Source organism: Aotus nancymaae, unplaced genomic scaffold (genome assembly GCF_030222135.1).
Source record: "Aotus nancymaae isolate 86718 unplaced genomic scaffold, 86718_ANA_hifiasm-v0.15.2.pri h1tg000049l, whole genome shotgun sequence".
Lineage (NCBI taxonomy): Eukaryota > Metazoa > Chordata > Mammalia > Primates > Aotidae > Aotus > Aotus nancymaae.
Window position 1 is genome coordinate 33,818,443 of NW_026988463.1, and position 25,907 is coordinate 33,844,349.

Sequence of the window (25,907 nt, forward strand, 5' to 3'; positions counted from 1 at the left end):
CTGGTTTGTCGCTGCAGCTGCCAAGCCCTTGCAGCCCCCACTTGCTCCTGGGGCCCTGAGGCCTTGAGGGGCAATATTTGGCTGGGCCACCAGACCTGATCCCACCCTGTGCCTGGCCTCAGACACCCGGGCTCCTGCCCTCTTCTGCATAAGGCGTCACACACACAGCCACTTCCAGGCTTAGGGTCTCTAACTTTGTGTAGCCCCAGCCGGAACCTCAGCCAGGCTTGTCCTCAGTTTTTACTCTGTCATGTGTAGCAGGCACCACCCTTGTTCCTGGCTGGTGTGGCTGTGAGTGGAGGATGGACTGGCGGTCTGCAGCCCAGTGTGGCCTGTAGCTCTGAGGCTGTGGTCACCCCGCGCCTGCCTCGGGGTCCTGGGCACCTGCAGGTTCTCACTCCCTGCTTCCTGGGCACACTGGCCGTGCCATACAGCTGTGTGGCTGCAAATGGTCCCCCACCCTTTCTGGGCCCTGGCATCTGCCTCTGTGAGACGGGAGTGGTGTGGCCCTGTGAAATAAAGGGTGAGCTGGCATGTGCTGTGGGCAGCAGAGGGCCTGGGAGGTAGGGAGCTCTTATCATACCAGCTCTCTCTGCCCTTCCCAGAGGGCTCTAAGCCTCCCATGGCCCATGGTTCTGCTAGGCCTGGCAGGAAGCAGAGGAGCCAGGTCAGAGTCCCATGACCCATGGGGAGTGAGCTGGCTGCTTCCGGCCAGCCTCGGATTAATGGCTTTTAATTTAGAATTTAATCAATGTGCTTCCCTCTAGAGGGCTGGATGCTCTGGTCTGGGAGTGAGTTGTATGGTCTGTGAGTGGGGTGGGCAGGGGCCCATGATGGCCTTGCCAGACTGCTGCCCCACCCCACTGAGTTTGCTCTGCTTTGCCTGCAGCTGGCGGGCGCCCTGGTCATGGAGGACTGCAATGTGCACTCGGCCGCCAGCATCCTGGCCTCGGTGAAGGAGCAGGAGGCCCGCTTTGAGAGGCTGACACGGGCCCTGGAGCAGGAACGGCGTCATGTTGCCCTGCAGCTGGAGCGTGCCCAGCAGCCTGGCATGGTCAGTGGTGGCATGGGCAGTGGGCAGCCCCTGCCAATGGCCTGGCAACAGCTGGTCCTCCAGGTAATAGCCCCGTGACTTGGGAAGGGTGAAAATTGCCAAGTGGGAAAACAATCAGGGGGTCCTGGTGGACCACAAACCAGCATGCAGTCGCTTATTGCAAGATTTGCTAGGGCCCTTGGGGAGGAAATGAAAATGGGATCCCATGGTGGGCTGGAAGTCCCACTTGGGTATGCCAAGCATCATGTGAAGAGTAGGCAGGATCTCACAGCCTACACAGCCCGACACTCAGAACAGCACCCTCCACTGAGCCCTCAGGCCCAGGCAGCTGGATGGGGGGTCTGTTCTGGGCAGCTTCTTGGTCTGCCTAGAGACACAGAGGGGTTTGCCTGCACCATGCCTAACCCTGCCACGGTGTTCATTGCATGCACTGGTGGGTCAGCCCCAGGAGGAGGCTGGAGCAAGGCCCAGAGCTCTGCCTGAAGCTTTAAGGCTGACCTGGGAGCCTTATTTTCTCTGCTGGCCATTATCCTCAGACCGGGCTCAGGCCCCTGCTCAGCCCCAGGAGGTATAGAGCCCTCTGGGTTTCATGGCCAGGCCCTAAGAACTCTAAAGTTGGGGTGCTCAGTGAGCAGTTAGACCACCAGGATACCCCACTCTTAGCACCACGGTGCTCTAACCTGTAGATGGAACAGCAAGAGCCACTGACTTGGGGTGGGGAGGCCGGAACAAGGACATGCAAGGAGACCTGGGATGTGGTGTGATTGTCATGGTTCCTGTTACTGACAGACCTAGCGTAGTGGGGAGTCAGGGCAGAGCTGCCCCAGCACCCACAGGGAAAGGGGTCCCTCCTCACCACCGAGCTTAGAAGCTGGGGCAGTTGCCTCCTGCTGTGGCCTCTGGATTCTTCACATAGTGACCCTAGAGGGCTCTCCCAGCAGAATCCTGTCTCCCTGGCTCAGCTCCCTGCCCCACTAAACCTGGGAGCCAGACCTCCCCCCAGCACACTCCCAGCACCTGCATCCCCACCTGCCCTTCTTTGGTCCTGCTGGGCTCTGACTCTAGGGACCTGCATCTGGCACACACATGCCCGGGCCTTGGGGCAGCCTGGCCCTTCTCGTCTAGAGAGAAAGGGAGCAAATGCTGGTCTCTGCTGAGGCGGCCCCATGGGCTCTTCTCACCTTGCTGGGGCACATGGGGCTCAGAACCAGCATCCCTTGTTAGGCCAAGGGACCTGGGGTTGGTGACTACTCCTTGAGTCTTCAAGTTTGGGGAAGCAGAACGCTGGGCCCAGCCGGGCCACATGGGGACAGTGGAAGCCAGTGACCCTGAGGCTGCCTCTTAGGCACCAGTGTGCTCAGTCCAGCCCTCCCAGACCGGAACAGCCCTCAGACAAGCAGTGTGGGAGGACCCGAAGCACCCTGGAGGGTTGATACCCTGGCGGGAAGATGTTCCCACAGCCTGGAGCTGCCCTGACCTCCTCAGGCAAGACTTCAAGGCCTCATGCTACTGCCCCTCTACCTACCACCCCCTGCCCCTGAATGCCCCACCTTCCACCCCTGCCCTTGATTTTCTCAGGCTGGGATTGAAGACAGCATGTGTTACTGGGGCTGCAGCTCAACTGTCTGGGCTGATGGGGAACACTAGGGGAGGCAGGGCCACATCGGGCTGGCCAGGCTTCCCAGATTGATCTCGGTAGGAAGTGCCTAGCGATTTACCTGCTGAGCCACAGGGTCAGGGCCCCTGCTTAAGCCAGGGCAATGGCAAGACAGGTAGCTGGGGGCTGAAGCTGGGAAGCCAGGCCAGGGGGAGTGCTGCTGCCTGGTCCTGGCTACTGCCCTTCATCCTCCAGCAGGAAGGGGCCCCTCCTCTAGACAGCCAGCTGAAGCAGGGCTGATGCCCACCCAGTGGGGTGGGGTGCCATCAGGGAACTTCCCTTGGGCTCATCTGAGGTAGGTAGATGGCTGGGGTACCAGCAGCTGGTGCAGTTGAGATGGAGCCAGCTTAAAGATAAGATGTGGGCGTGTTTCTGGTGCAGTGTCTGGTCCTCTGGGCTCTGCTACAGGGGCTCCAGGCAGGCCTGCCCTCAATGGAAGATGCAGGGGTTCCAGTTTGGCCAGTGGTAGGGTAGCTCAGCTTACCACCTATGGCAGGTGGGGGAACTGATGCTCTCAAGGGCACGTGGTGAGCACCTAGAATCTTGAGCATGCTAGCCGAGTGGCTTCTGTACATCACTCAGGGCAGCAGGGAGTGGTCCCTGAGGGGGACCACTGAGAGGTCTGCGGAGAAGCCCGTGGGAGACCTGAGTCCGAGCCCCTTCTCTTGCCAGACCCACTGAGCCTCCCTGGGCTGGTACCAGCTTATTTCATCTCAGAACCTGTTTCCCTGTTTGTGATACTGGAGCCATTGGCTTGACCTTTGTGCAGTTTGAGAAGATAGCCCCAGCCCCACCCCTCCCCTCCCCTGTTTTCACAGCAGCAGAGCCAGATTCCCTAGGGTGTGGCCCACATTGAGGCCCGCCTGGAGGGAGGGATGGGGGTGCACTCGGGGCTTCTGTGCCTCGATGGGGAGAAGCCAAGATACAAAGTAGGGGTCCCCTGCGGGGCCCTTTTCCAGGTCCCCCCTGAGCTCTGTGGGGACAGTTCCTCACAGGCCCATTCCAAGTGATGGCTGGGCAGGAGCGTGAGCGGGGATCTGAGAGACCCGAGGGATCTTGCAGCGCTGTGCCTACTGTCCCATCAGCCCCCATTTCATGGCAGGTGAAACTGAGTCAGCCAGGTTTGTGCCTGTGAGGGAGGCCCTGCACTCTGTTCATCGCAGCATAGGCACCTGCGCTGCCAGAACTATTTCCCCCTCTGCAGGCGGAGTAAAGTGTGCTCACAAACCGAGGACTGGGAAGGACTTGGCCAAAGCCATTCGGCGGGAAAATGACACCCCTGCCGCAGGGAGGGGGAGGGATCAGAAGCCCAGGCCCGCGGGCGGGGGCACGGGGGTCGGGGGGACAGGGGGCGACAGGGGGCGACCGGGGGCTGCAGGGCCCCGCCCTGCGCCTCTGGGGGGCGGGACCTTACCCCGCCCGCCCGCCACGCCTGCCCCGGCCCCTTCCACGCCCCACCTGGGCGCGGCCCCGCCTGATTGGCTGCTCGCCGTGACCGCCGCCAGATCCGCCCCCGCAGGGAGCGAGTCCGCCGAGCCTGAGCCCGAGCGGCCGAGGCGCCGGAGCCGAGCCGAGCCCGGTCCATCCGCCGCTGCCCCCCGCTGCTGGCCAGCGCCCCCAGAGCCCCGGCCCGATGCCGGCCGAACTCAGACAGGTTGGAGGGAAGTTGGCTTGGGGGGACCCTGACCCAGGGTCAGAGGCGGAGGGCGGGGCGCCGGCCTGCCCGGCAAGACCCGCTTTTGTTCCGCGGAGCCGCCGACCCGAGGCGGCTATTGTCTGGCGCTCCTGGCTGGGCTGCGTCAGGCTGGGGCCAGGGCCGGGCGGGTGGCGGTGTGAGCGCGGTGTCCCCGGGTGTGCGGGAGGGGCCACGGAGTCTCTGGAGCCTATCTCCAGGGGCTGGGGGCCGGGACCCCTGGCAGTTTGACCCTCTGCTTGGAGCTGGCGGGGAGCCGGTGGGCGCTTCTCGGCCAGTGCCCAGGACAGGTGCCTGGGGACCCGGGTGGGGGGCCAGGGCCTTCCTGAGCAGCTTCTGTCTGTGCAGGAGGGAGGCTGAGTTGGAGAGGGAAGCCCGGGTAGGCCTTCTGGTCCCTGAGGGGCTTGCTCCTCTCCCCTCCACACCCGTTACGCGGGCTATGACTCCCAGGACCTGCAAAGGAGCTTCCGGAGCTTTAATGGAAGTTCTCTCTGCCTCCGAGGCGCACGTGATGGGAGGGGTGGAGACAGGCCCTGCCCACCTATTGATGCTGGAGGGGATCTCCAGGGAAAACCGGGGTCCTCCCCCTCTCATCATTGACGTGAGGGGAGGCATAGGCAATCTGCCCCCTGCTCAGAGCAGTGTAGGTTTGGTAACAGGCAGGGAAGCTGAGGCTGAGCAGAGAAAAGACCAGCCAGGATCATCTGTGGTAGGAGGCAGGTTTCCCACACACCTACCTACCTGGGCAGCCCGGCCCCTGCCTGTCGTACAGCCCTGGTGTGGCCCCCAGGGTCTGGCTTTCAGAGATGGAGGGACCAGCTTTTGGGAAATTCATGGTCACAGTGTGTCTTATGACCCTGAGCTGAGCTTGGGGAATCTGAGGTGGATGACAGCCCTGCTCTCCTTCCCCAAGTTTGCTCCCCCAGCTTGGCTTTTTGGCTCCTCTGCCTGGGGCCACGCCCTGGCAGGTGCATTACCGTGTGGAGGGGTGAGCTCCAGGTCCTGGAGACTGGTCAGAGGCTGTGGGACCAAGGGAGAGGGCGTTTTGTGGTGGCCAAGGGCTTGCTACCTGGTGGGAGATGCCAGCCTGGCTTGTCCTGGACTCTACCTGGGAGGGCCATGCTGGGGATGGAGAAGCGTCATTCATTCATCCATCTGGTAGCAGCCACCTCGTGCCCTCTGGGAGCCTGGCCCGCAGGTGTGGGATCCAGGTATGCAGTCTCACCTTAACTCATTCCCTGTGTGTGCTAGCCAGGCCTTGGACAGGGGAGATGCCTGCCCCTGCAGTCTGTTCTTCAGGACACAGACTGTGGCTTTGCATCTGTGAAGTCTGGCGGTTCGGGTGGATAAGTGCTATGGGACCCGGACCCAGCCCCCTGACCCCCAGCGGCCCCTCTGTGTGTTGGTCTGATCTTGCTTTTCTGCCCCCTGCATTCCTTGCATTTTGCCACAAAGGTGTGACTGGTGCTACCCAGCATGTCCCATGGCCCCAGCCCCTTCTGTCCTTCCCACCTCCTTGTGAAGAAGCTGAGCTCCAGGTGCGTGATGGGGCGTAGAGCCCCTATGCTTGGCTCAGCCCTGTGCTCCCAGGACCCTCTTGTGAGCAGGGGTAGGAGGTCTACCTTCCTGGTCACTCTGGCCCCTCCCACAAGCCCAAGGGAAACCCCAGGCCGTTTTTGGGCTAGTCCTGGGGGCCCCAGACCTGGTGCACCAGAGATTGAAGAGCCAAGGGAGGGATGAGTGCTGGGAGGCTGGGCAGGGTACAAGAGGGACAAGGATGGGGCCCCAGCTGGTTAGGGGGTATGAGAGATGACTGATAGGATGCAGCCTGTGGGGTTGGACGTGAGGTGGGGTGTCCAGGATGCAGTCCATATCTAGGGTGCAGATGGAAACAGCCCAGAGTTGGGTCTGAGGCAGAGGCTGTGTGGGGCTCCAGGGTCAGGGTCCCTGAGCGTGGGCCAGCCTGGGCAGGTGCATGTCAGACATGGACACCGGGGACAGACAGGGATCCAGGGACTACAGCCAGCTCCTCTGTTGAGAGTCAGCCCACCCATTCCACAGCCCCACCCTAAAGATGTTACAGAGACTTGAGCCACCAGATAGCTATGGGCCTAACTACTCTACACCTCAGTTTCCCCATCTGCCAGCCAGCTCTGAGACTCCCAGAGTGGGTTCTGGGGAGGTGATCGGCAGAGTTGGTGGCCCCTGTCCCTGTGGGTGGAGAGTTTGTGAGGCCCTGTGTGGATAAAGGTCTGGACACACAGGTGGAGGGTGGGAGGATGTGTGCTCACGAGTGTGCCTCTGGGAACAGTGGGCACCGTTCCCGTGGGGTGCTGTTAGAGCACACAGGTTGATGTGCTCGGCCTCTGCGGGGCTGGGTACTCACACGTGTGTACATGCATGTGTCTCTGTCGGAGGGGTCGTGTACATGCATGTGTATGTGCCCAGCCATGGGTCTCGGGGGCCGGGCTTTCCTGTGATCACTGGCTGACTCATGCTCCTGCCACCCGGGTGAAGTCATCGCTTGTTTTTAGCTCCCTGAGGTCATTTGCCATCAGGGACTCTTGGGGCCTTGGGATCCTGCTGCCGTGCTGCTAGGCTGGGGCTGGCGGGTGATCCTGCAGGGTTGCCAGGTCTTGCTGGGGGGTCCTTGTTCTCCTAGACCACCCCAGCTCTGCACTGTCAGACCCTTACCTTAACCTTGGTGGGAGGGATAAGCTGGGCCACAGAGTGGCATCGAGGTCCTGAGATGTCCTCCCTTCTTTTTCTCCCCCTTCCCCCTGTGCCTAGTTAGGGAGTAGGGGGCTCCTCTCTCAGTCTTTAATATATATAAATATATGCATATATGAGGGGCCATATCACTCTGACAGAATGTCCTGTGTAACGTTCCCTCAGTCTTGCTTCATAGCCTCCTCACCCCATCGTCAGAACTGCAGCCCCTCAGTGCCTGGCCCCCTGCTTAAACTCTGACAAGTCCCCACAGGGCCCACAGAGAAAGCTCAGGGCCTGACAGACATTTCCCAGATATAGACGGGGCAGCCCAACCCCAGTAGTGATGGGCCACACAAGCCTTCTACTCCAGAGCAGTCCCAGCTCCCCAGTGCCTTTGGAAAGAGCCCAACCTGCCTTGCCTGGCAGCATGCCAGTTGTCCCCACTCTGGGCCTCAATCTATTTCTTTTTCCCAGGGAACAGAGGTCTCTTCTTCCTATCCAGGTCCCCAGCAGGCATTCCACCTACATCTCAAGACTGGGGGCGAGATGAGGCCCAAAGTCTTCCTTGCCAGGTTGCCTTCTCTGGGGGTGCCTGAAATCCCATTTGCACTGTGAAGTCCTAGGTAAATCCTCTCCCCCTGCCAGGCCTCAGTTTCCCCATCTGCAAAGTTACCTATCATCCTCCAAGGCCCTGCCCCTGGGAGAGGGGCAGGTGCCTTCTGTGGCCACCTCTTTCTTCTGTCACTGAACCTGAGGGATACATTTGTCCTAATGTATTGGTGCAGGCCCCTTCCTGGACACCTGCACTGCATACATTTGGGGGTCAAGTAGTCCCCTAGGATAGGACCCTGACCTGGGGAGGCTTTCCAACCCACGGGCCTTTGCAGGCAGGTCCTGAGGACAGCCCTGAGCATGTTGCCTGGCTTACCTCCCAGACCCAAGGATGGGCAGAGTCTGCCTCTGGAGCTTGGCAGAGCTTGGTGTCTGTGCAGGCCCCAGGGGGCCCAGGCAAGGGACCCATTGTGCAGGGCCCAGGGGCCTAGGCCACAGAATGGGGCCTGTCCTCCTGCTGACCCTGCCGTGGCTGCCTGGGAATGTGCTCCCCCTCACCCGCCCACCAGGGCTTGGGTTTCAGCTCTTGCCCATCCTGGCTGGATGCCAAACCCCGGATGTTGGCACCATGTGGCCCTGGGGCCAGGCACCTGTGCAGTCAGAGGCCGAGGCAGGCTGTGGGTCTCAGGTCCTCAGAGCCACTCAGTGCAGTAGGGGTTGGGCCTGGCTCTGATGTGGGCCAGCCTAGTCTCTCTGAGCCTCAGTTTCCCCACTGTCAAGTCCAGCCCGTAGGCATGCGGGTAGAAGAGTCTCAGTCCAGAGCTGTCTTGCCTAGAATTCCAGTGTCATCACCCCATGCATGATGGTGGCAAGGGGACTCATAGGCTCAAATCGACTGTCTGGTCTCTGATATGACGCCCAGAGTCTCAGTTACTGGGGACTCCAGCCACTGGCCCGAAGCAGGGCCAGGCTGTGCCTCTACAACACTCAGGAATGTCTGGGCTGGAAGGAGTAAGGATATATTATTGCTCCAGGTGCATGGGTGTTCTGGGAGCTGGGTATTTCTGTCTCTTGAGGGTGTCTGGCTGGCTTTGGTGGTGGGAACCTTAGCCCCCACAAGGCTTCTATACTCAAGGTTTCTGGGGCAAGTGAGGGAGGAGGCCCCAGGACACCATGAGGTCCCAGCTAGGGGTGGGTGACATCCGGAAGGCATCCTGCAGGTAGGTCTCACTGCTGCCTTCTGGGGCCTGGAGGAACCTGTGGTAGCTGGGCCTTGCAAGTTGTGGGGTTGGGGGGTGGCTCTAGACTTCACCCCCAGGGTCTGTGGCCTTATCTGCCAACTCAGCCTGAGGAAGCATAGGATGGGGGCCGGCCCCAGAGTCCCCCCAGGATGGGGTGCCAGGGCAGGCTTAGCACCTCGATGTTCAGAGGGTAAGAACTCGTTGCTGTCCTTGCCAGCTTGGGCCAAGACAGGCCCTGGGATGGGTGGGTTCAGGACCAGGAGGAAGGCACCCTGGTGTGCTGGCCAGCATGAGCCGAGGCATAGCTGCTGTGTGTGGGGACCACACTGCAGTGACAACTGAGCAGGAGGCCTGCCCACCAGTGCCCCTCCTCACCCCAGGAGCAGAGCCCAGGCAGCCAGGCCTCACTGGCCACGATGCCAGAGGCGTCTGATGTGCTGGAGGAGACCGTGACGGTGGAGGAGGATCCCGGCACACCCACTTCCCATGTGTCTGTTGTCACATCTGAAGATGGCACGACCCGGCGCACCGAGACCAAGGTATGGCCAGGCCCAGGCGGTGGGTGGGAGAGCAGGCCAGGCCACTGCAGCTGTCCCGCCTGCAGAGTGGACATGGAAGCTTGCCACCTGGGGCCTCTCATTGCTCGAGTGGGGAATTGAGGCGAGCCAGGCCCCAGCAGGGCAGTTTCTAGGCCTCTCGGGCTGCCCCGCCTATCTGCCTGTCCATCCACCAGGTCACCAAGACTGTCAAGACGGTGACTACTCGGACGGTACGCCAGGTGCCCCTGGGCCCAGACGGACTCCCCTTGCTGGATGGCGGCCCCCCACTAGGCCCTTTTGCCGATGGTGCCCTGGACCGGCATTTCCTGCTGCGTGGTGGTGGCCCAGTGGCCACACTTTCTCGAGCCTACCTCACGAGTGGGGGCAGCTTTCCCGAAGGCCCCGAGCCCCGGGACGGCCCCAGCTATGGCAGCCTGTCCCGAGGGCTGGGCATGCGGCCCCCACGTGCTGGCCCACTTGGCCCAGGCCCTGGCGATGGCTGCTTCACACTGCCTGGCCACCGGGAGGCCTTCCCAGTGGGTCCTGAGCCTGGGCCACCAGCTGGCCGCTCCCTGCCCGAGCGCTTCCAGGCAGAGCCGTATGGCTTGGAGGATGACACGCGCAGCCTGGCCGCTGATGATGAGGGCGGCCCTGAGCTAGAGCCTGACTATAGCACAGCCACGAGGAGGAGGCCTGAGTGTGGGCGGGGCCTTCACACCAGGTGAGCTGCACCCTGTCCCCTGTGGCTGCCTCCTCTGGGAAGTCCACCCTCCACCCCCCAGCTACAGGGTGCTCCACTTGTCAAGTGGCTGCAGTTGAGTTAGTCACACATGTTAGTTTGAGTTGCCCTTGGCTTTTGTCAGGGACAGAAGAAAGGTGGGCCCTGGGGTGGTAGGAGTTCAGCTGGGCACCGTCCTGCAGGCCCAGGTCCCAAGAAAAGCTGGGAAGAGTTTCGGCCACTGGCCTTGCTCCAACCACACCCTGGATAACGAGAACCCAGCTCCCTGGCGCTTCCTGTCACAGCCCCTGGTTCTGTCTCCATTGCCCTCGGTTTCTGTTTCTCTGGAGTGGGGACATGACCACAACCCGAATCTGGATTTTGCTGTGACCTTGGCCAAGTCACCTGGCCACTCCTAGCCTCGGGCCAGCAGGTTTGATGACAGCAACCCACAGGGCTACTGAGAGCTAAGGAGATCTTGTGCCCAAAGGGTCTGGTGGCCTGAATACCCCTCGGTGGTCCTACTGGGATGGCTTCATGCGGAGAGGGTCATTTACTCCCCCTGCATCCTGGCACAGGCAGAGATGGGCTTCATGGAAGATGGGTGGTTTCGTGGATGGGAGGTGGGCCTCTCCAGCAGCCGTAGCAGATGTTGCACGGAAACATGTTTTGCTCAGGATCAGGGAACATCGCCTGGTGACAGCAGTAAGTGAGCTTGCTGTCCTGGGAGGGTTGCCAGGGGACTGATAGCCGCTGGCTGGGGTTTGGCATTTGGCTCTAAATCAGTTCTCACTGGGCTGGTGTGTGACTCTCCATGCCCCCACCATGCTTCGGGCTGAGATACTGTGCTCCCAGCCCAGCCCTGCTGGGTGATTTTGCAGTCCTGAAGAAGGTGTGACGGGGCAGCTCAGAGGCAGGGCTGATGGCTGCTGTGACGATGTCCATGTGCCCCACTCACCTGTGCAGGGCCTACGAGGATGCTGCAGATGATGGCGGCGAGCTGCTGGATGAGCGGCCTGCATTCTCAGCGGTGACGGCGCCCCTGGCCCAGCCTGAACGGGGCAGCCTGGGCAGCCTGGATCGGCTGGTGCGACGCTCGCCCTCAGTGGATAGCGCCCGCAAGGAGCCGCGCTGGCGGGACCCTGAGCTGCCTGAGGTGCTGGCCATGCTGAGGCACCCCGTGGACCCCGTGAAGGCCAATGCAGCTGCCTACCTGCAGCACCTGTGCTTTGAGAACGAGGGTATCAAGCGGCGTGTGCGGCAGCTGCGGGGACTGCCACTGCTCGTGGCGCTGCTGGACCACCCGCGGGCTGAGGTGCGGCGCCGGGCCTGTGGGGCACTGCGCAACCTCTCCTATGGCCGCGACACTGACAACAAAGCCGCCATCCGGGATTGTGGTGGTGTGCCTGCTCTGGTGCGCCTGCTGCGGGCTGCCCGGGACAACGAGGTCCGCGAGCTTGTCACTGGTGAGTGGGACCTGGCTGTGCCCACATCCTCGGGAAGCGAAGCGTGCGGGGCTTAGCCCAGGAGGAACGAGGCCACTTGGCCTGCCACTGCCCGGGAAAGTGCGCGGGTTGGCAGGAGTGCAGCTGCTGAGACACTTGCCCCAGGAGGCAGGCGTCAGATCCAGACACTGACAGGTCCCCAGTCACTACCATAGCGGGGAGGCTGACACTGGGCACCCCAGGCATGCCCCTCACCTCCTGACTCCACAGAAACTCCCCTGGGACCCGCCTCCTTGGTTCCCATCCCAATAGTACGGTGGTGGAGCTTGTGCCTTGTGGGATCTTAGGGACAGGTGGGGTCACTTGACCGTGTCTCCATGAGGCCCTGTGGCCTCGAGAGTGTTCATGCCACCTGCCATGTGGCAGGGAGTGGGTGGGAAGGAACAGCAGTGCCACACCCTCTTCTGCACTTCATCCCCTTTGGGGCTCCTTCCTGGCTGGAAGCCGGTACTGTGTGCCCCGCAGAACCACTCATGGCTTTTGTTACTTCTACTGTTGTGTGTGAGCTGGGACAGGAGGAGAGCAGGACGGGTCCTGAGCGTGGCCACCTGGGGAGGTGGGAGGCAATGCACATGGTCAGCAGGACTTGGCCGATCGCACCCCACAGGCACACTGTGGAACCTGTCGTCCTATGAGCCCCTGAAGATGGCCATCATTGACCATGGCCTGCAGACGCTTACCCACGAGGTCATCGTGCCCCACTCAGGGTGGGAGCGTGAGCCCAACGAGGACTCCAAGCCACGGGATGCCGAGTGGACAACTGTCTTCAAGAACACGTCGGGCTGCCTGAGGTGTGGACCAGACCCAGTGCTAAAGCCCGAGTGCACACCAGTCCCCGTCCTCATGGTCCCAGATAGCGTGGAAGATGGTGGCCAGCCGCCCGGACCTTTGGAACTTCAGAGCTGTGGCGCAAGCCCTGTGGATGAGAAGTGGGGCCTGAGGGGCTGTACTCGCCCCCAAGTGGTGCCCCAGTCTCTCCAAGGGCACCCTCTGGAGGGGTCTCTGTGGTACCCTAGCCCTGCCCAGCTTCCACCCACCTTTCCATCATGTGACAGCCAGAGGGGGAGATGGGACCTTCCTGTTCATCTGCCTGGGAGGCTCATTCCAGCCACCTGTGACCTCTGCCTTTCCCCTCCAACCCCTGGGAGGCTCTGTCAACCCCACAGTGTCCTGGGTCCCCACAGTCCTGTTTGTCCATCAGGGTGTTCCCCTGTAACCCTTCAGGCTCTTGCTCTTGGGACAAGGTGGGCCCCAGAGCTGCCATTGGGGTGGTGAGGGACCCAGAATTGCTCTTGCACAGGTTCAGGTCTGAGTCTACCTGTCCCTTTCCAGGTCATCTGGGAGGCAGGGAAGCCCTGTCTTCCCCTGCCCAGCTGTCCCCAGCCAAGACAGCTGTCTGCCAGGGCCCCCTCCTGAGGTCTGGGGGCAGTTAGCTTCTCCCCCTTCACTGAGCTCCAGGCTGCGGGGTCCTTTCCCAGTAGACTGAGAGGGCAGCAGCAGGGCCTATTTTGCAGATGAAGACAAGCCCCTGAGGTCGGGGGGGCGGCTGGGGAAGTTTCTGGTGGCTAGGGGTCACCTGGCCTGCTCTTGGCCACACAGGAATGTGAGTTCCGATGGTGCCGAGGCCCGGCGACGACTCCGGGAGTGTGAAGGGCTGGTGGACGCGCTCCTGCATGCCCTGCAGTCAGCAGTGGGCCGGAAGGACACGGACAATAAGGTGGGCGGGGACAGTCACAGCCTCGTGCCAAGGGTGGGAGAGATGATCACGCAGGTCCCGGGGGGGCCAGAGCTGTGGGGGCAGCACAGGATAATGGGCTTGAGGGTCTGGGGCGGTGCCCTGGGCTTGGCCTGCTTTGCAGTGGCCACACTGAAGTGGGCACAGTGTTATAGGTGGAAGGTGGTCCATGAGGCAGGGGCTTCCTCCTGTGGACCCTCCCTGGCAGTTACCACCCTTTTGCCACCCCCCACCCCCACACCTACTGAGGCCTCCCTGTCCCTTTGCTCCCAGTGCTTTAATGCACACCAGCTGTGGCCAGTCTTTCCTGAGGGCTGGCCCTGTGCCGAGGGTGCCCTGCCCCAGCCACTCACCTCTCCCTGCAGTCGGTGGAGAACTGCGTGTGCATCATGCGGAATCTGTCCTACCACGTGCACAAGGAGGTGCCCGGGGCCGACAGATACCAGGAGGCCGAGCCTGGGCCCCTGGGCAGTGCTGTAGGCTCCCAGCGCCGAAGGCGGGATGATGCCAGCTGCTTTGGTGGCAAGAAGGCCAAAGGTGGGTGGGGTGGACTGGGGTACCACCCTCGACTCCTGCCCTCTTGAACCTCCTGAAGGTTCTCTGTACACCCACAGCAGCCCATCATGGAAGCCAGAGGACACCTGGTCAGCCCCCAGCAGGCAGGCAGGGAAGCAGGGAGCTGAGGAGGCTGCACAGCCCAGGGTCACATGGTTGATGGGGCCCAGCTCCAGCCTTCCCCATGTGCACTGTGAGACCCCCAGGGAGGACACAGTGGAAACCAGGCGGTCCCATCAGTGCCCAGACTCAATCTCTCCACTCCTGGGGAGAATTGATTTCACTGGCCCACAAGTTGGGGAGGAGCCATGGCTGATGCTGTCTGCTGGCTGTTCAGAGTAACTATAGACCACCACCAGCCTGTGCAGCAGCCCATTTGCCTGGGTGAGATGCCCTGCACACCTCCACTGCACTGGCAGGGTGTAGGTTCCCAGGACCTCCCCAGCAGCTGTGGGGTCCTGTGTACCGCCTGCCTGTTCCACTGACCTAGGCCTCCCCTTTCTTGTCTTACTGGTGGATGCTCAGTGCCCAGAAGTGGTGGGATGAAGTTCCACATGCTGTCTGCTTGGTCCAGGGTGTGCAGTGGGAACCTGAGGCCTCTGGGAGGGCATGGGGGGTGACGGGTGCTGCCCGCTCAGGCTCCTCTCCTCTCTCCTCTGCTTCCTCCGACTGCCCAGATGAGTGGTTCCACCAAGGTGAGTCCCTGTTCATCCTGCTCTCCAGGACTGGAATGTGCGGTGGGCACCTGGGAAGAGGGGAGCACACTCCAGCCCCAGGGCCCTGCTCCAGCCCTAGCTTCATCACTTGGGCTGCCATCTTTATGACAGTGGCAGGTGGGGAGGCCAAGGGGCTCACTGTAACCTCGGACTTGCATACCTGGGCAGAGCCAAGAGTGGGCAGGTCCTGCAGTGTGCTTGTGTCTAAGGACACCTGGGAGCAGAGTCTATTTCTCTGATAGAATGGGGCAGCATGTGGCTCAGAGGATACAAGTGTCCCGTGAGGGTGAGCAGGCAGGCATCTGGCTCTGCTCTGCTGCCTCCTCAAAGGGTAGAAGCATCATCTGAGACGGGGAGAGTGGCTAAGAGACAGGGCTCACTGTCACGGAGGTGGCTGCACAGTTGTTAGGTGGGCTGCTATGGGGTTTCTCCTGGCTAGTAGAGCCTGGACGATGTCCTGACCTCAGACTGGGGGAGTTTCCCCAGCTCTGCCTTACTGTGTGAGCCAAGCGAGCCTTGTCCCGGTCAGCCTTCAGTTTCTCCGCTTATATCCACCTGCCATCCAGCCAGGGCTCCTGGCTTCCTCGGTCTACACACTTGGCAGTTGCAGTGGAACTGCTGGGAGGGACAGCTCCCAGCACCAGGTGGGAGATGAGTCCTAGGGGCAGGGCTGGGACACCCCAGGCCCCACTGCCACCAACTCCTTCCCTTGGGCTAAACTCTGACAGCAGTGCTCTACTCCCAGGGCCTCTTAGTGCTCCGGCCTGGATGTGGGGGTGCTTTTTGGGGCCTGGGCAAGAGAGAACTGTGCTCACCCCTCCTGACACACCCATGCACCTTATGGGGTCTGCCTCACCTCCCGCCACCTTTCCAGGAAAGAAGGATGGTGAGATGGACCGGAATTTTGACACGCTAGACCTGCCCAAGCGAACTGAGGCTGCCAAAGGTGAGTGGGCTGAGATGAAGCCAGCTCCACTGGGGGATGTCTGGGCGCAGGACTCCCCTGGTAGTGAAGCTTTGGGCCATCCAGCAGGCCTGGAGGGCCTCAGAAAACAGATGGGGAAACTGAGGCCCATAGGTGCAGGATTTCCTGGAGGATGATTCAGCACCGGGACACCTGCTGAGGGTTTAGAATGGGAGGCAGTGCCATGGGTCATGTCAGGCAAAGTAGGGAGAGACAGAGGCACAGAGAGGCCAGGTGCTTGCTCAGTCTCACAGTGTATAAGAGGTGGGAAGGTTTGGAGGGACGCCCCCAGTGGAGGCAGGGCCTTCTATGTTAGCCACAAAGCTGAGTTCATTTGAGGGGGCTGGGAGCCAGGAGGGCATGCTCACATCTAGGTTCAGAGGCAGGGCCAGAGAATGCCCAGCAGTTGCAGGGGCAGGGCCAATGCCTGTTGGGTTGTGTGCTGGGATCTGGCCTGAGAGAGATGTCTGTCCTGGTGGGGCCCAGCCAGTTGGAAGAGCCTGCCTGTCACCAGGGTAGAGGGCCCTAGCTTCAGGAGGGCTGTGGGGAAGCATTACAGGCAGACAGGGCTAGTGCAGATACCCCAGCAGGGAATGTGCTTGGAGTGTGTAGGAACAGAAAGCCAAGCAGGGCAGGAGTAGAGGGAGCATGGGGCATGAGGGCTGGGGAGGGGGTGATGACACATCACTGGGTGGGTACAGGAGAGAGTGAGTAGTATCCCAAGCCAGGCTGAAGCTCCAATCTGGGGACAGGCAAGCTTGAAAGGCTCTTGACCCCTCGTTTCTAGAGCACTGGGCAGAGCAGCAGGATGGGGCCTCCATTGCTGGGGAACCTGGAGTGGTTGCCAGGGAGAGTGCCTCCTGTTGCTAGGGCAGCTGCCCTGGTTGCACTGCATCAGTTGACTTACAGAGGGTGGGTTCTATTGTCAGTGGAGGAGGGTGGGGCCTGTTGCTAGGGGCATGGCTCTGCACAGCTTCAGTTTCCTGTGAAAGCAGGTCCTGTTAGGGGCATGGCCTTGGTTACACAACTCTCCATTACTGGCCAATGCTGGTCTTGTTGCCAGGGAGGGTGAGCCCTGTTGCTAGGGGCGTGGCCCAGATGCATAGCTTCATGGACATACCGGGAAATGCGGGTTTTGTTGCTAGGACAGCATTCCTGGTTGAGGCCTTCCTCCCCACCCCAGGCCTCCTGGATGCTACTGCTACCAGGCAGGTGCAACTGACAGCCTCAGTTTGCTCCTCTATGAAATGGGAACACTTTTCCCCTTGGGTGACTATGTTGATAATAAACATTACATGACTCCTCCACACCCATCCCTGGCCCCAGCTCACCCCAGCCCTGGGAAGCTCTGAAGCGGGAAGTGGGAAGGGTATGATGGATGAGAGCAGATTCTGGGTGACCATGGGTGGCGGTTGCCCTGCACCCAGGCTTTGAGCTGCTGTACCAGCCCGAGGTGGTACGTCTCTACCTCTCCCTCCTCACGGAGAGCCGGAACTTCAACACCCTGGAGGCTGCCGCCGGTGCCCTGCAGAACCTCAGTGCCGGCAACTGGATGGTGAGGGGCCAGGTTTGGCAGGGAGGGCAAGTCCTGAGAAGGGGAATCCCAGACACCTCACTGATGCAGCTCCTTCCTGGGCTGGCGGGGAATGGAGGGGCCACACCACCACCCCAAGATCCAAGAGTTTCAGGGTGCATGGGCTGCAGGCAATGAGTGTACCCTGGATGGTGGGAAAGCCTCGGTGGAGGTGCCGTGGAGCTGTTGGGGCAGGGCTTTGTCGGCATGGGAGTAAGAAGGTCCGTCTGGAGGGAGCAGCAGGGTATGGAGGTGGGAGAGTGCCTGGCATGTATAGCCTAGCACCTGTCTCCCTGCCACTGCAGTGGGCCACATACATCCGCGCCACAGTGCGTAAAGAGCGCGGGCTGCCAGTGCTGGTGGAACTGCTGCAGTCTGAGACCGACAAGGTGGTGCGTGCTGTCGCCATCGCCCTGCGCAACCTCTCACTGGACCGGCGCAACAAAGACCTCATCGGTGAGGATGCCTGCAAAGCCACGCCTGAGCACCAAGCTGTGCCTGCAGCTCTGGGGTCCCATCAGCGGGGGTTGGAGAATGAATGGTTTGGGAGTCCAGAGCCCACCCCTGTTGCTTGGGCTGCGCCCCAAGTTGGGGAGCTCCAGTCCTGGCCCTGTCCCTGAAGCTTAGTGCCCCTCGCCCTCTGGAGATCCCTGCTCCTTCCTGGAGGGGTGGGGTGGAGGTGTGTCCTGACACCTAGCCCTGCTCCTCAGGGAGCTATGCTATGGCCGAGCTGGTGCGGAACTTGCGCAATGCACAGTCTCCGCCGCGACCAGGGGCCCGCCTGGAGGAGGACACCGTGGTGGCCGTGCTCAACACCATCCATGAAATCGTATCCGACAGCCTAGATAACGCACGCTCGCTCCTGCAGGCACGCGGGGTGCCCGCGTTGGTGGCTCTCGTCGCCTCCAGGTGTGGGGGGCGGTCAGTGGCTTGGGGAGCCAGGGAGGTGGGGGAGGGGCCACCACTGACCCCGACCCTGACCCCAACCCCACAGCCAATCGGTACGGGAGGCGAAGGCGGCGTCGCATGTGCTGCAGACTGTGTGGAGCTACAAGGAGCTGCGTGGTACCCTGCAGAAAGATGGCTGGACCAAGGCACGCTTCCAGGTACCGCCTTTCCCAGCCTTCCCACTCACTTCCCTGCATTCCCACTCCACGGGCCTCACCCACCCTGTGTCTTTGTTTTATGTCTCAGTCATCTGCTACTACTGCCAAGGGGCCTAAGGGAGCACCGAGTCCTGGGGGGTTTGATGACAGCACGCTGCCACTGGTGGATAAGAGCCTCGGTGAGTGGTGGAGGTTAGGGGCCTGGAGGGTGGGGACCAACAGTAGCTCCCCAGCTGCCCCAACTGCCTGAGCCTTGGGTGAGGGTGAAGGGGGAACGAGACCTCCCACTGAGATGGCTCCATAGTCAGGTCACTTTCCCTGCCCTCTGCCTCTTGGCTACTCCCTTCCTACAGCATTTGTGCTGGTGTCAAGCTTGGCAGGGGAGGGAGGGGTTGCCAGCTGGCAGAGGTTGGGCACCTTAGTGACAGCATCTAGGGCTACCTGGGCCAGCCCTGTGTGGGCTTCTCTGCCCCGCTCCCTCCGGCCACTGCATGCAGCCCGCCTCTTGCTCCTGCCTTGCAGAGGGCGAGAAAACTGGCAGCCGGGATGTGATCCCCATGGGCGCACTGGGCCCAGGTGAGTGCAGACGCAGTGTGCTTTGTCTTCTGTGCTGCGGGGGGACCAGGGCCTGAGGTGGGCCTGCTGGTTTTATGGGGTGTAGTTGGTGCCGGGTGGAGGAGAGATACTTGATTTAGGGGTGCTCAGAGAGTGAGATGCAGGGCAGCTAGAGAGGGGTTAGTGCCCAGCCGGGGGCTCTGACCCACAAGTGGAGGGGAGTCTGGAGAGCTGGAGCTGCCACGGGGGGCAGGCAATGGTTGTACCACTGTGAGGCAGGGTATTGGTGAGAGCTGGCACCAGCCTGGATCTCCAGGACAGGGTGGGTGGGGACCTTCTCCCAAAGTCCTTGTCCCACGAGTCCCCTGTGTCTGGGCTGAGAGGGAGATCTGCTCCTCCAGGGCCCCTCTTAGAGCGCCCCTCACGCACCATCTTACCCCATCTGCAGATGGATACTCCACAGTGGACCAGAGGGAGCGGAGGCCGAGGGGCACTTGCTCTGCAGGAGAGGCCTCTGAGAAGGAACCATTGAAAGTAAGTAGCCGTGTGACTGTGGGCAGGTGCCCGTTGGGCTGGGTCTGGTCTGGGCCCTGGGGTATAGCTGGGTTGTGGAGCCAAGCCCAGGAAGCAGCCCCTTCATGCCAGTCAGTGTGGGTACTGACAGGTTTGCTGCTCCTACCTGCTGGGGATGGCACTGCCCGGCCATACCCTGCATGGGGCGGAGCTTGTGAGCTAGTGTGTGTGCACCCTTCTGTGCATGCCTATGCAAGGGCCCACTGGTGAGGGCAGTACCTGCTGCCTGCTGTGTGCCAGTCCCTCAGCTTCCTGCGCAGGCCTGTGTGTGTGCACGTCCCCCCACCCCCGCCCGTGTGAAGCACACCTGTCCGGCTCCCTGTGCCCTCAGTGCTCCCTGTGCTGCTCTGGCAGGCCCACCCTTACATCGCCAGCCTCGGCCCTGCCCCTGCCCTGCCCCCCAGGAGCTCTGACTAACCTGCTCTGTTGTGCCTCTAATGCCCATCTGTGCGCTGCAGCTCGACCCCAGCAGGAAGGCCCCTCCCCCAGGGCCCAGCAGGCCCACGGTCAGGCTGGTGGACGCCGTGGGGGACGCTAAGCCTCAGCCCGTTGACTCCTGGGTCTAGCTTGCATGCCTGGTACGTTCTCTCATCTGGTTTTTCGTCCGACCGTTCCCGCTCTCTGGGCGGGGGCTTCTCGTTAGTCTCTGCTGTCTGCACGCTCTGCTCTTCCCGCACGTTCCCTGAAGGACTTTGGCTTCCAGTGCAGCAGCCCAGTGGCCCATTCCCGGGGAAGACCAGGTGGAGGTCAGAGAGGGAGGATGCTCCCTGGGCCCACAGCCCTGTCCCAGGTACTGTGGGATCAGGGGCCTGAGGAGATGGGACCAGAGTAGGGATAGGCACCATACCCTCCAACGCCCTTCAAGGACCAGCAAGTCAGGATCAGTCCTGGTGCCAAGACCCTTGGGGTCAGCCCACACCACCCAGGGCAGCTGCTTCTGTCTGCATCTCCATTCATGTAGCGTGTGGAGTTGGCTGCCCTGCCCTGAGGTTGCACGTGGTCCTGAGCCGCTCAGTGGCTGCAGCATCTACCATCCCCTCTCCCTCTGCAGGGCCCTGGCCCAGCCTCTTGTTCTTAGGGCTTGGATCGTGGAAGAAGCAGATCCTGCCGTGGAGCTTGGAGCCCCCTGGCGGCAGGGCTTGGCAGCGCCTCACCCCAGCCAAGACTGACTTTGGGGACACCCTCCTGCCCTCCCCCCGCCTCTGCCCCACCTAACTCCCTAGGCCTGAGTTAGCTGTTTACTGACATGGTGCTGTGTGTGAGCGAGTGACAGAAGGCCCGAGGAGGCTGATTGGGCTGCTGGGGCAGGGCCCAGGGAGATGGCAGGGAAGGGTACTTGGCTGGGCTTTGGGGCTGGTGGGACAGGAGGGTGCCCCTGGGAACACAGTGCCCCAGAGGAGTGGGCCAGGTCTGGCACCAGGGGCAGGTGGCTAGGCAGGGAGGGAGCTGGGAAATAACTTGGACTCCATAAGGTGGAGGGGCTTCCTGGGCACCCTGCAGGCAGGCAGACCACGGTGTTGGGGGCGCCTCATGAAGCTCAGTCCAGGGCAAGGAAGCTTTGGAAGCAGCAAGATGGGGGTCAGGCTGCAGGTGCCCCACCTCCCCAGAGTCCGGATGGCACGCGAGGCCCCTGTGCTGTGGAGCCCTTCCCTAGCCGATGCCGGCTGGGGCTGGGGCCGCTGCATCTGCCTGGAGCCCGGGCGGCACCTCCAGGACTGACCTTCAGCAGCGGCACGGGGACTACTTTCAGTGCCTGCTGTCCGTGACTCAGAAACAGAAGAAAAACACTTTGAGAAAAAGCATTAAAAATGAAGCCAAAATAAGACTATTGGTAAACATCTAAATTTTTGTAAGAAAATTTAAAAATTAAAGCGGCAAAGGAACTTCTTGCTCTCTGCCACTCGGGTCTGGCACAAGTGGCTGGCTCCTCCCTTGTGTCAGGAGCCTCCTCGCATCTGGGGCAGGGCCCTGGAAGGAGGTAGTCCCAGGTGTCCCTCTGCTGTGTCCTGCAGAGGCTCTGTTCCTGGCCCCTGGGTGGCCCCAAGCTTGTCCACGTGGGCTCTCTGGTCTCTATCCATAGGAATGGGCTGGCTGGGGGCTAGCCAGGCCTTGAGCCCAGAAGTGGTCTTGGCTAGGGGCTGGTCTAGGCACAGGTGGACTCAGCTAGCACAGGGTCGAGTCATCCTGAGTCTGGGAACTGGGATCTTGGAGCCTCTGAGGTGGCCAGCAGTCTTACCCCTTGGAGGAGCTGGGGGCAGCTCTGGGTGTAGGTGGACACAGCCCAGCACTGCATCCTCATTCATGGGCTGGGAAGGCAACTGCAGGGATGCAGGGGCTGGTCTGCACCATTGCCTCTTCTGTAAGCAAGGCCCAGTGGGAGTAGGGAAGGACACGCCTCCACTCAGTGTCATGTGGGGCCCAGAGGAGCTGGCGCTGCTGCGGGGTCCACCTGTCCCCAGCGCCCACTTGGTCAGACAGGTGTGAACGTTGGCTGGCTCCTCTCTTTGTTTCCCAGGCCACCAGTCATCCCTGTGGGGCTAACAGGTGCCCCTGGCTTGGCTGCAGAAGGGGTGGTGTCTGCACTGCAATGGCTGGGAGGCCCGTGGGCCAGACATGCCACCCAGAACCCAGCCAGCCAGGGGCCCCGCCCTTAGCCCTGGCATCCACCAAGGGGAGCTTTCAATGTTTGTGCACAAGTGAAGGGCGCAGGGGAATGGCAATTGAGAAGGATGGTACTAAGTTGACTTATACCTAAATACTTAGATCTTTAATCTCTGTTTTGTATTTTTAAAGTATGCCATTAGTATATAAGATAGTACAGCTAGCAGGTGTTAGTAAAGAGGTCATGATGGAGTCTTAGAAAAAGGAGAACAGCCGGGCGCAGTGGCTCACACCTCAGCACGTAGTGAAGCTGAGGCGGGCAGATCACGAGGTCAGGAGATTGAGACCATCCTGGCCAACATGGTGAAACCCTGTCTCTACTAAAAATACAAAAATTAGCTGGGCATGGTGATGCATGCGCCTGTAGTCCCAGCTACTCGGGAGGCTGACACAGGAGAATTGCTTGAACCCAGGAGGCAGAGGTTGCAGTGAGCTGAGATCGCGCCACTACACTCCAGCCTGGCAACAGAGCAAGACTCGTCTCAATAAAAGGAGAACAGTCCAGTGTTGCAGTACAGAGAGGTCAGAATGGCAGGGTGCAGGCCTCAGCGGAGGTGTGCTTTGCATTTAGGACACAGCCTGGAGCCGCAGCAGGTCAGCAGGAGCGCATCTGTGGCACCTTCAGAACCAGGCTGGGTGAGGGAGCCCAAGTGAGGGGTGGGGGGGCAGTCAGGGCTGTGTTTCGCTGCCTGGGCCCTTGTAGATGGCCTTCTCCAGGGCATCCATCACCTTCCTGTATTCCAGGTACGATGGGTAGTTTGTGCATTCAAAGTGGCCGCTCCCACGCACGTGTGCCAGGAACTCTGGCGCGCCTGGGCAGATCACATTGTCAGCCAGCAGCACTGTCCCCTTCCGGAGCAGGCCACATTCCTGCAGGGGACAGACCAGAGGGTGGGGGAGGTGAGGGTCAGAGGTGCACAGAGAACCTGTCCTGAAGGCACCACGCGTGGCCTGTGCCTAGCCCCTGGGGCCAGGTTTCTGCTTTCTGCCCAGCATGAGCCCTGCAGGAAAGGACTGTACAAGACTCAAGTGCCACCTGTAGAACATGGGCCCCGTGAGGATAGGGACCTTTCTCTCATCCACTCCTGTATCCATCTCAGGAGTATCCATCCCTAGAACAGCATGTGGCACACAGTAGGTGTTCAATAAATGCTAGCTGGATGAGTGAGGGAAAGTAGTGGGGCCCTCAACACCCAGTGCCCGAAATTCAGGCACCTACGAGGGAGAGGCACCCAGGGAGAGGGGTTGCTGGTATGGTCCCTGGAGACAACATTGGCCTAACCAGGGTGACCCTGCAGGGCTGGGGTGGGGCGGACCTCTAACCAATAAGCCTGCCCCTTTGGGATCAGTTATGGACACCCCAAGCTCCTGCATTTGCAGAATTCCCCCATCTCCACTGGTGCCTGGTACCTAGGAGGATGCAGGGTTCCTCTGCCTGGGTTCTCTGCAGAAGGAAGGACTTGTTACTGGATATGCAGCCACAGGGCATGGCCCCTGGGGTCCACCATCGGGAGAAACCTCAGAGGATGCTTGCCCATTAAGGCTGCAAGGAGGGTTTGCTTACATCACATAAACAATAGAGAAGCCTTGAGAGGAAGTGTCTGTGGGGAGGAGGGACTGACCAGGGCACAGGACACCCAAGTTACCTTGTCTTGGAGATTTGACTTAGTCATCAAACAAAAGTTAACAAGCAATCTCAAACATGTAAAGTATAATAAAATCGGCCGGGCGCGGTGGCTCACGCCTATAATCCCAGCACTTTAGGAGGCCGAGACCATCCTGGCCAACACGGTGAAACCCTGTCTCTACTAAAATTTTGAAAAACTAGCTGGGTGTGGTGGCTCGCACCTGTAGTCCCAGCTACTCGGGAGACAGGCAGGAGAATTGCTTGAATGCGGGAGGCAGAGGTTGCAGTGAGCTGAGATCGCACCACTGCACTCCAGCCTGGGTGACAGTGAGACTCCATCTTAAAAACAAAAAAATAAAAGTATAACAAAGTCAGTTCGCAGGCAGGTGCCTTGAAACTGGCATCTGACCCCACATCCCTCTGGGATGCGCCTAGAGAGTCCCACAGGGCTTGCAGCCATGCTGGTGGTGGGTGGCGGTCATTTCCAGCCTGTGTGCTGTGGAGACAGCAGAGAGGCTCTCAGGTGACAGCATGCACCACACAGCTCAAAGGTCAATGAGGTCAGGGAAGAGCCCCAAGGTCCAGAGTTGAATAGAATGTACCACCACGAATCACGATGTGTTTTCATTTAGAAAAAAAAAACAAACCTAGAACCAAGCACCACCCAGGAGGATGACAGTGGCCCAGGCTCTAAGCAGGGCGGCTACCTTCAGGTCTGGGCCAGGGAATGCACAAGATGAGAGGGTCCTGGGCTCCCAGACTCTTAAGGTCGTGCCGGGGGACTCAGGAGCCCAATCTCGTCATCAGGGAGACAGATGATGGCAGTGGGCTGAAAGACACCAGACACTGCAGCTGCACGGGTTAAACAGAAAAGGAGGGGAAGGCAGCATGGAGCATAGGTCACCTTTGGAGGCTGCCAGGGGCCCAATCCTTTAGGAAACTGGTCAAGAGGGGAAAAGGCAGCACCCATCCTGCCTGTCCCCAGATACTGCAAACCTCATTATCAGCTGGCTACTCAGACTACCTGGAGAACTGGCTAAACGCACATCCGTGTCGGAGCAAGACTGAGACTCTAATGCCATGGAGAAGTGACAGTATCAGAGGAGCAGGTGACACTATGCTGAGGTGGTTTTCAACTGTGCCCACCCTCCTGAGACTCCTCCTTTCAAGAGTTGCAGCCTCAGCTGGGCATATGCCCATAATCCCAGCACTTTTGGGAGGCCGAGGCAGGTGGATCACCTGAGGTCAGGAGTTCAAGACCAGTCTGGGCAACATGTTGAAACCCCGTCTCTACTAAAAATACAAAATTAGCTGGGCATGGTGGCGCACACTTGTGATCCCAGCTACATGGAAGGCTGAGGCAGGAGAATCCACTTGAACCAGAGACGCGGAGGTTGCAGTAAGCCGAGATCATGCCATTACACTCCAGCCTGGGCAACAAGAGCAAAACTCTGTCTCAAAAAAAGAGGTGGAGCATCACAGAGGTTGCTATGAGCCAAGATCATGCCACAGCACTCCAGTTTGGGTGACAGAGCGAGACTCTTTGTCTTGAAAAAAAAAAAAAAAAAAGTTAGAGCTTCAACCTGGGCACACTTGTATTCCCAGCACTTTGGGAGGCTGAGGTAAGAGGATCGCTTGAGGCCAGGACTTTGAGACCAGTCTGGGCAACATAGGGAGACCCCATTTCTACAAAAAATGTTTAAATTAGCCTTGCGTAGTGGTGTGTGCCTCTAGTCCCAGCTACTTAGGAGGTTTGAGCTCAGGAGTTTGAGGCTGCAGTGAGCTATGATGGCATCATTGCGCTCCAGCCTGGGCATAGAGCAAGACCCTGTCTTTTTTTTTTTTTTTGTAAAGGGGGAGCTCATTCCTGTTCCTGTGGGTGTGGGCTGGACTTGGTGACTATGGCAGCCTTGTGGAGAGGCTACCTCAAAGCAGCCATCGATTTTGAATTGCCACCTGCTCCTGAGCCCCTCACTCCCCATGCCTCCGATGCTCACAGAGCCCACTGAGGAAGGGGTGGCTGGGCCCACACAGAGCCAGCCTGTCACCCAACCCTCTGCAAGGGGGCACAGGGCCCCGGCTGTGAGTGTGCAGATGTGTGTTTAACAAGGACAGCCATTCCCAATGCATGACTTTGCTTCCTTTGAGATAATTACCAGCTCTGCACAAGC

The 25,907-nt window shown here is 60.4% G+C and overlaps 2 protein-coding genes across 7 annotated transcripts in view; one reads left to right on the forward strand and one right to left on the reverse strand.

The window, feature by feature from the left end:
- ARVCF (ARVCF delta catenin family member) overlaps positions 1–22,681 on the forward strand; it is a 51,123-nt gene extending 28,442 nt beyond the window's left edge. For 4 of the 6 annotated variants that reach the window (XM_064362825.1, XM_064362823.1, XM_064362822.1 and 1 more), the window contains 18 exons: positions 890–1,117; positions 9,290–9,448; positions 9,643–10,169; positions 11,133–11,632; positions 12,279–12,462; positions 13,271–13,388; positions 13,772–13,943; positions 14,639–14,656; positions 15,552–15,623; positions 17,069–17,196; positions 17,520–17,670; positions 17,925–18,123; positions 18,209–18,320; positions 18,409–18,499; positions 18,843–18,896; positions 19,324–19,409; positions 19,907–20,026; positions 20,500–22,681. In XM_064362825.1, the coding sequence (XP_064218895.1) occupies positions 908–1,117; positions 9,290–9,448; positions 9,643–10,169; positions 11,133–11,632; positions 12,279–12,462; positions 13,271–13,388; positions 13,772–13,943; positions 14,639–14,656; positions 15,552–15,623; positions 17,069–17,196; positions 17,520–17,670; positions 17,925–18,123; positions 18,209–18,320; positions 18,409–18,499; positions 18,843–18,896; positions 19,324–19,409; positions 19,907–20,014 (2,889 nt within the window). In that variant the 5' untranslated portion in view covers positions 890–907 and the 3' untranslated portion in view covers positions 20,015–20,026; positions 20,500–22,681. Of the gene's footprint in view, positions 1–889; positions 1,118–4,735; positions 5,616–9,289; positions 9,449–9,642; positions 10,170–11,132; positions 11,633–12,278; positions 12,463–13,270; positions 13,389–13,771; positions 13,944–14,638; positions 14,657–15,551; positions 15,624–17,068; positions 17,197–17,519; positions 17,671–17,924; positions 18,124–18,208; positions 18,321–18,408; positions 18,500–18,842; positions 18,897–19,323; positions 19,410–19,906; positions 20,027–20,499 lie in introns of those variants that run through there. The other 2 variants (XM_012454198.2, XM_064362824.1) reach the window with 2 other exon arrangements.
- The window catches only part of COMT (catechol-O-methyltransferase), a 28,432-nt gene continuing 24,713 nt past the window's right edge, over positions 22,189–25,907 (reverse strand). Inside the window, exon 6 of the mRNA XM_021673943.2 lies at positions 22,189–22,979. Coding sequence (XP_021529618.1) covers positions 22,779–22,979 — 201 coding nt within the window. The 3' untranslated portion in view covers positions 22,189–22,778. The remainder of the gene's footprint in view (positions 22,980–25,907) is intronic.